At 37.5% G+C, this 14024-nt stretch overlaps 1 protein-coding gene across 3 annotated transcripts in view; it reads left to right on the top strand.

The window, feature by feature from the left end:
• Positions 1-14024, top strand: part of LOC148675759 (cilia- and flagella-associated protein 47-like) — a 210456-nt gene that overhangs the window by 59054 nt on the left and 137378 nt on the right. For all 3 annotated transcript variants that reach the window (XM_088646922.1, XM_088646914.1, XM_088646930.1), the window contains exons 38-40: positions 1986-2136; positions 2412-2500; positions 5506-5586. In XM_088646922.1, the coding sequence (XP_088503048.1) occupies positions 1986-2136; positions 2412-2500; positions 5506-5586 (321 nt within the window). The remainder of the gene's footprint in view (positions 1-1985; positions 2137-2411; positions 2501-5505; positions 5587-14024) is intronic.

Below are 14024 nucleotides of genomic sequence, written 5' to 3'. Positions count from 1 at the left end.
TCAGAAAAAATGTCAAGTACTAACAACACCTTAACTCTACAGATATATACATTACAGTACTACAGCTGAAATACATAGGGCTAATCAGACCTTTACTGCTCAGGCAGCATTTACTTTGATAACCTTTCCTCTTAAAATAAAAACTAATTAAAAAATAAAAAATCTTATTGCAAGTTGTAACTCCTTTCAGAACTAATGTGGTGGAGAAATTTTAATTTTGTGTAGAAAAGTCCTTCGTGTAATTAAATTAGATAGTACATCAGGCAGCTGACGGTGAGTGGTACTGTACTGTACAGTATATGTAAATTTGACCCTGCTGCGATAGTAGTCTGAACTACCAGAATTCACCTTTAATCTACAGTCTTTTAATTCCTGAAAACATACAGATATATCACTTTGATATTTTACTTTACATTTATTTTATTTCAGGAGAGTGTGGATGTACATTTTGTAGGTTGTGAGGCTCCTGTACATCCATAGTATACCCACAGTATTTATCTGAAATAACACTTGATTTAGATAGCAGGAAAGCAAAGATCCCCCTAAACTTTCAATTTACTTTAAACTGTGCTTGTTATTTAGCATGGCTTGTTGGTTTCTCATGCTTATTGTGTTAATTACTGAAATCCATGTCAATTGACAGTATTTGTTAAAAATACAACTGAAAAAGACCCCTTTAAAATTTGTAGGTATACAGTACAGGTACTGAAATTACACTGAGCTGTGAACTGTTATGTTTACTTTGTTTAGAATACTGTATTCTGTGCAGGTGTCAGTACTGGGAACACTGCCTTACTGCATTACTGGTCATTACTTATTTCAGTTCTTATTGTTTTTTTAGAACCTGCCCTCCTATCACAGCCGTTAGAAAAGGAGAAAGTACTATTGAGTACTTTAAGTACAGTAAACATATGCTATCCCTTATAGTATTTTATTTAAGAAACTTAAAAAGCAATTAAAATGACCAGCAACAATTAAAAAACACTAAATACATAACACCTAAAGAAACAAAAAGAGAAACCAACAGCCAGACAAAGAACAAACAGCTAAAGTTAGCTTATGTCTTTTTACAGTTGTTGATATAAGAACAGAGTCAGCCAGCAGCCATGTCACCATGCAACTTATAATTGGCAACCCACTGAAGCTCAGCAGGTGTGAGCCTGGTCAGTACCTGGATGGGACACATCCTGGGAAAAACTAAGGTTGCTGCTGGAAGAGGTGTTAGTGGGCCCAGCAGGGGGAGCTCACCCAAAGCGGTCCATGTGGGTCCTAATGCCCCAGTATAGTGACAGGGACACTACAGTATACTGTAAACAAGCGCCGTCTTTCGGATGAGACATAAAACCGAGGTCCTGACTCTCTGTGGTCACTCTCGAAAAGAGTAGGGGTGTAACCCTGGCGTCCTGGCCAAATTTAACATGCCTCCTAATAATCCCCCTCTATGAAGTGGCTACATTACTTTTTTCTCCTCCCCCCCCCAACGGCAGGTGGAGCCATGCACCGGTTGGAGTATTTCTCGGTCACATTTAATGGCAATGTCAGCTCAAAGATTTGGTTCAAACCACTAAATGGAGACAGGCATGCCGACAAGTGGACCCTGCTGATGCAGGATTAACGCTAGGATGACAGAGATACAGTATAAGAACAGAGTCGAAATCTACTGTATAATAAAAGTAACCACAGAATGGGTGTGTAAAACAATACTGAGTACAATGCTCAGGCTTTTTCAAAGCATGGAGCTACAGATCCTATAGATTCGCTTCACAGTGCCTGTCCTATACTGCACAAACAAATCTTCTCCATAATGGAGATCATCTTAGGGAGTCAGCTCTTGAAACAGATGTATTATATTGTATTTTGTCTAAGATGTGTTTTCAAGATGTGTCAATTTCTCCCCTTATTCATTTGGTGGTCATTTTAAAAAGCAGTCACTTTTGTTTGAGGATGTCGTGGTGTCAACTTTGTGTGAAATCATCGCCTTGCAGGGGACAGATGGATGTGTCCGTGCAGCTCACAAGCTATTTTCTACGGCCCATGGAGGCCATGCTGCTGTTCACCCCCAGAGCAACTTCCGGGACTTTAGGAGGAACCCTGGCATTTTCCCTTAGGTCACAGATCAATAACATCGTACCTAGAGTGAGTAGGAAACCAGACGCTTTATGCTTTGTGTGCTGTCCACATAAGCAGAACCAACAGGCTCTGGGAATACAAGTAGATAGATTCATACTTTGTGGGCATGATGAATAGATGTGTATACAGCAACGAGAGGCAGATATAAAGGATTAATAGATAACAGCTGTTTTGTAAAGTGACCTTTAATGTAGCTGTGGACAAACCTTTCCTAGATGTTGCTTATTTGATTTTTTTTCACTGTATTTTTCATTGTGCTATACAATGAAATTTTTTTCCAGGGTACTTTGAGGTGCAAATCTCCATGTTATGAGGTGAAGAAAATCCTTTTGAAAGTGACGAATCCTTTCAGTAAAGATGCCAAGTTCAGGTGGGTTCCTTTGAAGCCCAGAGAGTGTAAAGAAATGACTGAGAGCTCTTATCATTGGAACTGCTTGGGCGTCCTCTGTAGCTTCTACATGATTCCACATGGAATGAATCAGCTTTGATGGTACTGGCCGGGATGTTCTGTCATAATGTCTGAACCCTGGTTCAGAGTGTTATTTTGCTGGATGGATTGAAAACATACGTATACCAATTGTTTAATAGTTACAATAGTTCCATTTTAGGACTTGTAGAATGTATAGGAATATATTCATTTTGTTATAGACAGGCTTATGCTATTACTGATCATTCTGAAAAAAGAAATTGGACACCATTAATTTCCTTATCAGAGGTGTCATTTAATGCCACTTGGTACACTACTACTACCATCACTATTACTCTTCATTACCCTTTGTTACCAGATCACTGTTTTCTTTCCTCTTTATGTCTTGATTCTATGCAAATGTATTGCCAAATATTTTCAGCTAAAAACCCAGAAGAATCTCTTGTTATGTCTGAGTTAATTTACTGGAACAGACCGTTTGAATGACAAAACGTTTGGCATTGTAAGAATTTTATATTCACGTTACAATTTAATGTATATGATTGAATAAGTAAAGATGTGCAATTCCCTGGTTATTTGTTTATCAGCAATTTGACACTTATCTTCCGTATTAATCATCCATGATAGAAGGGTAGTAAAATACAGTGTAATATACTGTAGCATTTTCAATTGACTGACAATATCAAATTGTCTTTGGATAGGTATATATATTGATATATATGATAGATATGTATTGTTGTACATTAGATTTGCATGTATAGATATCAATCAATGGACAGCCTTGTCAAGTCCCATCATATATGTTTTTCCTTCTTTTCAGCTTTATGAACTGGAATGAGTTTCAAACTGCATTAAAAAAAGAGAAAGCTATTGTCATCCAGGCAGCTGGATAAAAAAAAAATCTAGAAACTTTAGGTCATTTTAAGTGCTTATCAATAAATAGATGCAATGGGGTGTTTGTTATCCCTATCGGCTTACATTCAGTTGTCGTGTATGTAGTGGTGTGGGAGTACGGTCATTGTGGGTGTGAGGAGAGATCATAGTATGAAGGGCTGCTGGCTGTGTTATATGAGGTCTCTGAACGTCTGTGTTTCAGTGTGCCCTGCGGTGGACTGGGGCTTGCGGTGCAGTCTTGTCTTGCTACTTGCGTCTCCGGCGCACGTTTCGGAATAAGCAACTTGCTGATAAAGGATGGAAGGATTTATCCTAGATAAAACTCTCTGTCAGATGAAACAGTGTGATGTTAGGTTTGAACAGACCTGCATCACTTCTAACAGGATTTCATTGTTCTTTTGGGATAGACATTTTTGTTTGGCTGCACCTTTCTAAGGTGTTTTGCTTGCTGCTTGTTTTTTGTTTATGGCCGAGTTTGAATATAAAGGATATCAAAGTCTATCAAACTATGATTTATAGTGTTCTGCAATACCTTGGGGGCATTCCAGAATTGATGGTGTGCTGCATGTGCTTGTCATGCAATCAATATTGTTACCTGGAAGTGAAATCTCCTTCACACTACCTGAACATCATTACTTCTTCAACACATCATTTCTTCAAGGGTACGAGCTCTTGCCTCTTGATGAGAAATCTTTCATATGCTGCGATATGGCCCAGCATGCTGATGATTTCCATTAATCTAGAATTGACTTGACGGGGAATTTAAAAAAAAATGTATTTTTGAGATGCAGAGCACACAAATGTATTAAGTGCTTATGTTAAAATATGCTGCATCCCATGGAAATTAATTGAGATTTCACAAATGCAACATTTGTTTTGTGAGTGAGAGCATTCTGCTTAAATTGAGCGTTCTGTCATTAATTGTTCAGACTATTTGAATTACAGCTTTTGAATGATGGATAAATATATACTACATGTGATTATCATAGGTAAGAGTTATGGAGAAAATCTAAAATTTGAACAATTATATTATTAACTTGAACATATATAAATTATATGGGATTACCCCCAGCGATGCTGATCCCCATTTATGGAACTGGTTGGTCTGAAGAAACTAGGGTAAAGTACCTTGCTCATTGTACAACTGTTATGGCCCATAAAGTTATGAGACCATAGCTTTTCCCACTATGCTATGCTGCACTATGTAAAGACAGGGGGGAAATTAAATTATAGGTCACCTATTGGCCAGTCCTAAAATCAGAAATGTGTTTGCTGTGCAACACATAGCTAAATTCTTTATTCATGGAAGTCAAACTTTATTTATCAATTTACAATAGTTACATTATATACAGTCAGATCGTTTTTGTTTTCTCTGAAGTTATGTAAGGTCTTGTAATTCCTTAAAGGTATTTCAAGGTCAGAAACTGTACAGTGCATTGTCTGAGTGCTTGTACGTAAGCACACATGGAAAAAGTGTGAAAGCAGCCCTTTTCGCAAGTCAGTCCTGAGCATTTGTGAGGCACCAAACTCTCTGTACCTGCTTCTCAGTGCCCATGGTTCCTACTGTGTGACCACAGTATGCTAAGCTCTCATTTGTAGATCTACACCACCTGTGGGTTTTACTTGTGGGTGATGAGGATCCTAACAGTTCCTGTGCTCACTTTAAACCCTCTGACCTTTGACCTAATAATAACTTTTAATTATAAGTGGAAACTCGGGATTCGGTGATGTAAAGACAGTTTTCCTAGCTTACCCCTGTACAGTATATTGATACCATATGCGTAAAAAGATACTATGATACAAAAAGGCTTTCTGCAAGCTGTTGGCTTGGCAAATATTGTCTTCCCTTGTAAGGTAGTACTGTATAGCTATTCTTTTCTCTCTCAGTGTGCATTTTTATTTTCCTCTTTTCTATATAAGTTTTTACATTCTTTATCATTATCAATAGTAGTAACATTTTCAGCGATTTCATGATTAAATGTTGCTGTGTACTTTTGAGAACGTAGGGAACAGTGCTTCAGCTGTGACAATGGCCAATGCTGTTCTGATTTCAGAATCGTTTTGGTGGAGTCCAGACAGAATCTGATCAAAGGCACGAACTCAGAAACTGGACACAATCAGGACTCCAAACACAGGTGACAATATTTCTTTTTGTTTTAATTTTATTTGGTTTGTAATACGGAGTACATGACTACAGTGCCATGCAAACATTGGAAAAGGAATCTAAACGTTTCGTCTAAAATATTGAAAAAGGCTTAAAGAAATGGTAACTGTTTATGAATAGAATAATTAAGGAAGACATTATTTATTTTACATGATTCTCTTTTAATCAGTGTGAATTCCAAAACCACCATGTGTGTTTCTGTGTCTGTCTGTGCCCTGTGATGGACTGGCATACATTTTGTTGTTATAAGTTTAGTGCTTTCAAGTTAGTAAAAAAAAGTACAATTTAGATATTACAGTCTCTGTAAATTAAGAAAAATCTAAAAGTGCCTGTCTGTGCATACTGAATAGATGTGGCAGGAGGGGGCACCTATCACTTGGACCCCTGGAGTTTTTGCGCGTACGTCCTGTGTGCACAGTATGCGTGTTCTGCTTCTGACCACAGCTCAGGCAGACACACTGATCCTGCAGAGGAAATAGAAGTGCTAAAGTGATACAGTGAGCTTTGGATATAACACGCCACCATTTAGCGGGAGAAAAGTGACATTTGATTCAGTCTAAATCTTTTTGGATGCTTTCAATTTAAGGAGAAAAGTGGTTATAGAACACCCTGGTTCTCAGAATAGGCCACTTTAATTTATTGTTAAATTGCCATCTGAAAGCTGCAATGTTGCTGTAATCTAATATATGCTGACTGGTCTTTCATTTGTTCTGACAGATCTGCAGCAACCATAAATTTACTGGAGAAAATTATGTATAGAAGATGCTATACAATGTGTCAATTTGTACATAATCTTATGGAGAGTTATTCTGTCCTGCTTTTTAAAAGATTTCAAGGTTTACTTTGGATGCTTTTTCTGTGACAGGCTCTTGTACAGTATGTGAGCACAGACATTCAGTTGCCATTTACTAGATTTTTACTTTTTAGCATTACTTTTGCCAGCCTGCTCTGTTTTGAGATAAGTGGAGTTCAGCTTGCATGAGTGTCCCACAAACAGAATGTACTGTATTTTCAATGTTAAAGCTTAAAATGAAACACGTTAAAATAACAATACAGTATCTGTGAGAAATTCTTTTGATACTACTGTACATCCCCACACGTTTCTAGTCAAAAACTACTTAACTGCTCACATCCTGCTTAACAGGAATTAAGGCATTTTTTATCTTATTGATTATAAAACTTTGTGGGTATTAAGTAATAGTAGTATTTTTATTGTTATATTCATACAATCCATGTGGTACTAAATTCATAGACTCCACACCTTGTCATACATTTAAAAATAATCAGTAAATATGCAGATATAAATTTAGGTTTATGGGCCAAGGTCATTTATATGAAACCTTTTGAATAAATCAAATCAATTATAATCAAGATTATTTTTTGACGATTTCCAGACTCACTCTACTTTTGGAGCTTTCAAAAATATCTAACAATATTAATCATTATTTTGATTGACCTGTTTCCTTGATTTGTATTCTAGATAATACAAACTCCTGTGTGGTTTCTACCTCAATTTTTAAATATAAAGAACTATAGTTATTAAATAAATGAATACCCAAATGGTGATATAAATCATTCTAAAGAAGCAGCATAGTTGAATACAAATGAATCTTATTTAATTTATCACAAATGTCTTTTAAGTAATATAGCACCTTGAGCACCAGTATTGTACTCTCTATCTCTATTCATTTTCAACCATAATCCCAATGCATCTGGAAAGCAAAGCTGTCATTCAGTGGCTAACTCATTGTCAGGTTCAGACTTTAGTGCTGTCATTTCCAAGTAAAACCAGTGGCAGCAAGGCTATGAATAAGTCTCCTAGATGTGTGAAGTTTTGTTATAATGCTTTATTTTCCTATCGAACGGCAGCATGCAAGACTTGGCTCGCTCATATACAGTACTTTGACAATATGTCACTAATTTGATTTGAAATCACTGGGCTGATAACAGGTGTCATAATCTTTGAGAAGAAAACAATGTTTATCCCTAAAGCAAACACCAGCTCACAATTTTCTTCTGAAAAGGATTATTATGTGTCTAGAATGGCCGGGAGAGCCAGCTCCCACAGTCCCCCTCCCCCTGCTGACAGTAAACAAGGGGTAAAAGCCTTCTGTGGAGTAGAAAACATGGTGGGCTCTGTAACCCTTTGCTGTGCCTGGGCTGGATAAACCAGGATAGCCAGACAGAGCCTGGAGCCCACCATCAGGGGCTAATGACAGTGAGGAATCACAGGGTAGCAGTCTGGCTCAAGACAGAGGGCAGGAAGCACCTTCACTAAAGCTCAGGTAGTGCCAGGGCCCATGAGCGACTGCAATCTTAGTCCTTTTCTTGACCCGCCAAACAGCTACATCAACTGTAATGAGGAAAGCTGGGCCCTTGGTTCACTGGATATGGAGACCACTCTGTAGGGTTTCCTCTCCCCTCCCAGCCTGGGCTCCCTGAAATTCACCCGAGCTCTTTAATCTCCTCGCTGGCCTTCGATTCAATTCACGCATCCCATTCAACGTGTGCTTCTTTCAGCACTTTTGTTTGGAGGTGTAGTGTACCTCTGTGAGTGAGGCTTGGAGCAGGCTCCCTTCTTCAGTCAAACATCATTGAGCCTTCTCTCCTGTTGCTCCCTCTCCTTTCTCTGTTTTGGACTTTTCATAAGCAGCGACCTTCGTTGATAGTGGTCTCCTTGGGAGCAGTTTGCCGACCATGTGGGCATGCCGTGCTCCAGCATTGGGTAGACTATTGCCGGTGTTCTTAGAACTTGTTTGAGGCTTTACAGCTCTTGACGGTAATCTAGTCCTTAATATGATCTTTTCACACGTGGGGGCTGTAGGCTGGGCTTTGGTTGAGGATGTGAGTGTGTGAAGGGATCATTATTCTTAGGTTTTCCACTGAAGGATATTTCAGTCATGTCACCTGATCTCACAGAATAATATTTCCTGCTGGAATCCAGTTAAGTGTCTTTGTTATAATTTTGTTGGCCATTATTTTCATGTCATTAACTTTTGGTGTCTCAGTTTAATGAAGGTTCCGTAAATCTGTTCAAATATATCATCGGGAATGCTAATTTAATTAATTTCGTAAGTAAATCAATCATCAGTTGTCTCTCTACTTCGATTCAGTTCAGTTTCCCCTTCAGCACTGTAGAAAACATAATTTTATTTTTTATTCATTATTGATGGATATGTGTAAGGATTTTCACTGATTTTGTATACCCATTAACACTCCCATGACCATTGTGTTAATTATAATTCAATGAGAGTCAAGTCGATATTACAGTACAGAATGAATTCAGGATCTCTCTGAAGTGCTATTTATGATACGTCTCTTCAGCTTTCCGAAACCAGCTGAATGTCTGCTGTGAGCATATTATGCAGGATTAGATTTATAAAGTAATGAATGAAATAAAATGAGGAAAGTTATATTGGATTCTTTGACATCCCTTCTGCCATTAACAATGCACACTGCAGTGGATCTGCCCTCTGGCTCCTCATGGCAGATGTGCAACAGTGGAAGCCTTCACATCTTGGTTTGCAATGTCTCCTGACCAATGGTTTTGCTTCAACTGGTCAGGTAGCAGAGGATGCCGGGTCATTCCCCACTGTTTCCACCTGTAGGGCGCCGCCATCTTTTACAAGACTTCTGGACTCTTAATTGAAGATGTTCACTGTAAATCAGATAATGTCAGTAATAGGTTGTAGGAGTAAATTTGCAATTTCTTAGACATCTGTGGAAATTACCTGTTTATGTAATACTTCTTTTGAAGCAAGCAAGCAACATTAAGAAAGAAAAAAATCCCACCATCTATCTGGTGAGAAGCCTTCTTTAGGTGTGTTCACAGATCATAGCCTTCACTGCTGAAATGTTGTTTGTCTGCTTTATTTTTACTTATCAGTGTGTAATGAACCTGTCTTTGCTCATTTGCTCCCTGCCTGCTGACACAGCTCCCCACTATAATCAAATAAGCAATGTGCAAATTATGGAATACAACTCTAAGAAGCAGTTTTAAATTTGAAGAGAAGTTTCCTGTTGGCTAAATATATAACTCGCCGCCACTCACGATTTTAAATAGAACTAGATTGCTGTTGTGTATTTATTGATATTAGACCATTCATGCAGCAGTTAAATTTAAATCCTGATATATCGCTGTACTTCTATTGTGTTTCGTTGTAAGAGGTTGTTATGTGTTGTTGGAATAAAATGTTAGTTAGTTAGTTGCAGGATGAAAAGAACAGCAATGTAATTTGATATTGACCTGTGGAATCCTGGGCAGCCAGCTTGTTGACTTGTACTGTGAGAGGCACATCGTTGCTCAGGCACAATCAAGGCCAGCATTTGAGAAGCTAGGCAGTAATCCTACCGCGAATAAACATGTATCCAAAGGCTTTTGGATCCCCTGTGACATTTTCATTGTTATAAGTATGAGCTAAATCAGACTGCAATGCGATTTAGCTTACATTGAGAAGTCTGTCCATTGAATATGATACACTCTGGAGCATTCTTTGTTGGGGATGATCTTCGGAAGTGCTGCAGTCAGAATTCCCTGCAGAACGCCTGTCTTTGTTGCAGAAGCTATCCCTTGCCTAATTTACTGTGTCATTGTACAGAATAAATACAGTATGTATAGAACAAAAACTAATTAGAGTTGTGTCCAACTGTACAGCCTGCCTTTTGAAAACAAGTTATTATATATTACAAGGGAAATCCATTTAAATTAGGTCCTCTTTACTCTTGACAAATGAAAAGAGGGGATTAAATTGTCTTTGCTTTGCATATCCACAGGGGAAAGTATACATTTTCTTGTTTTGTTTATTTCTTAATTATGCCTCTCTTCTTTTTATGTATTCATTGGAAACTCCTTAGCCAGCATGCTATCTCTACTTAAACACCAAACAGGGTAGTCCCTTTATTTTCAGTGTTGCTCTTTTGGATTTTATTGGCTTCAAATATAAACCCAGATGAACTCTGTTACTTGGCTTTTAGGCTTTTAAATATATTCATTACAGGTCATAATAACTCCCAAAAGGCTTAGAATTAAAAGTAAATGAATCAATGCGTATGTGCCACATATACTGCAGTTTCCGCTGACATTTAACTTTTTTAGCTGCAAAAATGTTCAGTTTGAACATTCAGTTTTATTCAATGTATTATCAAAAACCAAGATGCTTTGCAGTATTGAAGTTGTAAAGTACGGAACAGAACAAGAGATAAGAACAGAATGAAAATGAGAATTAATGGTACAATACTACTATGATAATACAATACTATGACCTTGGCTACAAACTAAATAAGAACATTCGATAGAAGTCAGAATGTTTTTTTTTGTGTGTTTCTTATTTGGCTTTGATGGCAAATGATATTGTTCACAAGATAATAAAGATAAATAATTCCACGGTGCCAGCAATTTTCTTGTAACAGAGGAGGCACAAGTCATGTTTGGAAGTATAGTGCCTCCATAGATGTACAATTTCTGTTCATGGAATATGGTCTGCCTGCAGAGACAATAAATTATTTCAGCCAAGAATATTGGCCATTGAGCTGTTAGAGACTCCTATGAAGTGGTGGCTCTGTTACTAAGAATCTGCACCTGTGGCTGGAAGGATGCCGGTTCAAATATTGAGGCCAGCAGAGAAATCCTACTCCCGGGCAAGGCCCTTCACCCCAACTGCTCCAGGGGTGCTGTATAAAGTAAATGGCTGACCCTGCGCTCTGACCCCAAGCTTCTCTCTGTGTGTCTGTGTGTCTGTGTGTCTCATGGAGAGCAAGCTGGGGTAACAAAAAGACAGATTCCTAATGCAAGAAATTGTGTATGGCTAATAAAGTGATTTTATCTTATCTTACAAGTTGATCAGTTTTAAGTCCACAAGGAAGGTTTTCATATCCTTGGCTCTTCAGAATAGTGTCTGTTGTTGACTTTTTGTATTATACAATAATTCTCAGGATTTTTCACCAGGCTCTGTTGTTTCAGTGTGCTGACATGTCTGTGTGGGAAGCACGCATTAAGCTGCTCTTAAGTGACAGGTCATTTTTTTCTCTGTTTTCCAGAGTTTGCCTATTTGGTAGTGCTAATGATTTACATAATGGATAGTCACTGCTGTTACTGTGGCACTGTATGCCAATTTTATGGTTATTACTGGGAATTGCATGAAAATCAAACAATTGAAACATATTGCTATACACTAAATGGTCACTTTATTAGGTACATTCTCTCTGAATTGCACCTACACAAAATCTGTAGGTACCTGCCTGCCTGTTTTCAATAGCATTGTGTGCACATACTGTATTTATACTGTATGAAGCTGTCACTGATTGAACATTCATTTACATGCAGGTATACAGTGCCTAATAAACTCAGTGTAAAGGCTTCTGTAAAGGAAATACCTGTTGGCAATTGCTGTAGATCCCTTTAAGGAATTACAGCAATACCACGTCAAAACGTATTATTCAGTATTCCTGGTGCATATCTGTTGTTTTTTCAGATTTGTAAACATGTTTGTAGTAGTATTTTACTTCAATTCATGTCTAATTTTCTGAACTGAGAGCATGTCAGTTTAGACAATAGAAAAAGACATTGCCGTGCCCTTTCAGAGGTTATTAGCTTGTTAGCTTCTTCCAGCCTTTGAATCCCAAATGTTACAAAAATATTGACCTTCTTTTGCTCAACTGATTTTATTTTAGCCCACTGTTATCATTGATCTTCAAGTCATGAAAAATAGTCTCATTGAACATCCTGCTGGTCATTTGAGCCGAAAAGTGGTCAATTGTTGGTTCTTTAACTCTGTTCAAACACAAGTATTTACAAAATAGCACTAAACTGTCAATAAATTACCTGTAGGGAAAAGTGTATTTTTTACAGGATTGTTTATTTGATGTTTGGTTTATTTTTTTAAACTTTCTTACAACCTTCAAAGAATAGTATACTGCTTCCTGTTGGTTCAGGAAGGGCTAATAGATTGCTAAAGAGTGCGTGCCCATGTTGTAATGAATTGAAGATAAAGAACAAATTACTCTTTTAACACTTTGTCTAATGTCTTCATGTCTTTAATATCTACTTGTGTCTCCTACCAAAAGTAGACGTGCATCCCTTCTTCTTCCTTGGAGGGATCCTTTCTGATGGCTCCATTCATTCATTATGTTTTAGTCTAATGCATGTTGCTTTTTAAAAAAAAACGTGTAAATGAAGATGAAAAAACAACAAAAGCTAATGGAAGTTTTGAGATTAAATGATGTTAGTGTTTTAATGGATTTGGTGTTTTCCAAACACATTAAACTCTAAATTGGATGATTAAAGTACATGAACAGAAAAGACATCAACGTACAAGACATCCGTATTTTAGAATAGCATTCATGAGACCGGTAAGAAAATGACAGATTAAAAGACTTCTTTAGGAATACAGTATCTAGAACTCAAACAACTAGTCTAAAACCGTCTGAATCATACTCTATGTGCTGGCTGGATATTTTGTTTCGTTTTAAAAATATCTCTTCTTACAGTTCATGTCAGGAATTAAATGTAGTGTCCTCTACTTCTGTTTAACTCAAATACAGTATGCAGCATGTGTTGCTAATTCTTGTTGATATTATTCCAGTATTGTTGATAGTATTTTTATATGCACAACCTAATCCAATACATTCGATGCAAGACACAAAAAGTTAGAAGTAAATGGAACTAAAATAATATTGAAAAAAAATGGAAAAGTAATGTTTGTGTAAGGAACATTTCGGTACACAAAATTATCTTAATGAGCCACACAATTAGTTGAGTGGTCTCTGACTGTAATAGTGCAATAGTATCTCACATGATTTCAGAATAAATACATGGTAAAGCTGATCATAAAGAAGTGGCACTGAAATACTGCCTAGATCAGGCAATCACTCCAAACAGAGCACTAGGTCCAGGAGGATGCTACTGTGATTTCAATGGTGACTTTAAAAGAACTACATAGTTCAATGGCAGAGATGGCAGAAAATGTGCATTAACAGTATCCAAGTTACTTCGCAAAGCTGGTCTGTATGGCCAAGATTGGAACTTTTTGTCTACTATAAAGCATTAAATCTGATGGGAACCAATCATAGTGCATGACTCAGTCAATACCAACTCTACTGTCAAGCATGGTGGTTGCTGCTTTATCTTATACAGTATCTCTGCTTAATCACTAGCAGGGACTAAGAAACTTGTCAAGCCTGGAAACATGGATGGAGCGAAATACTGTCTTATCTTAAAGGAAAACCTGTTTCAGACATAAAAATGGTTCAAAAATGCACTTTTCAGAAGGACAGTGGTTAGAAGCAAAAGGCCAAAACTATGATGCAGTGGCATAAGAATGAGAAAGTGAGTGTCCTTGAATGGCACAGTCAAAGTCCTGACCTGAGTCCCACTGAGAATCAGTAGAAAGACTTGAAAACTGCTGTCCATGA

Source organism: Lepisosteus platostomus, chromosome 2 (genome assembly GCF_059453375.1).
Source record: "Lepisosteus platostomus isolate fLepPlt1 chromosome 2, fLepPlt1.hap1, whole genome shotgun sequence".
Classification (NCBI taxonomy): Eukaryota; Metazoa; Chordata; class Actinopteri; order Semionotiformes; family Lepisosteidae; genus Lepisosteus; species Lepisosteus platostomus.
The sequence above is the reverse complement of the archived record's forward strand: the minus strand, read 5'-3'. Positions and strand labels throughout refer to the sequence as shown.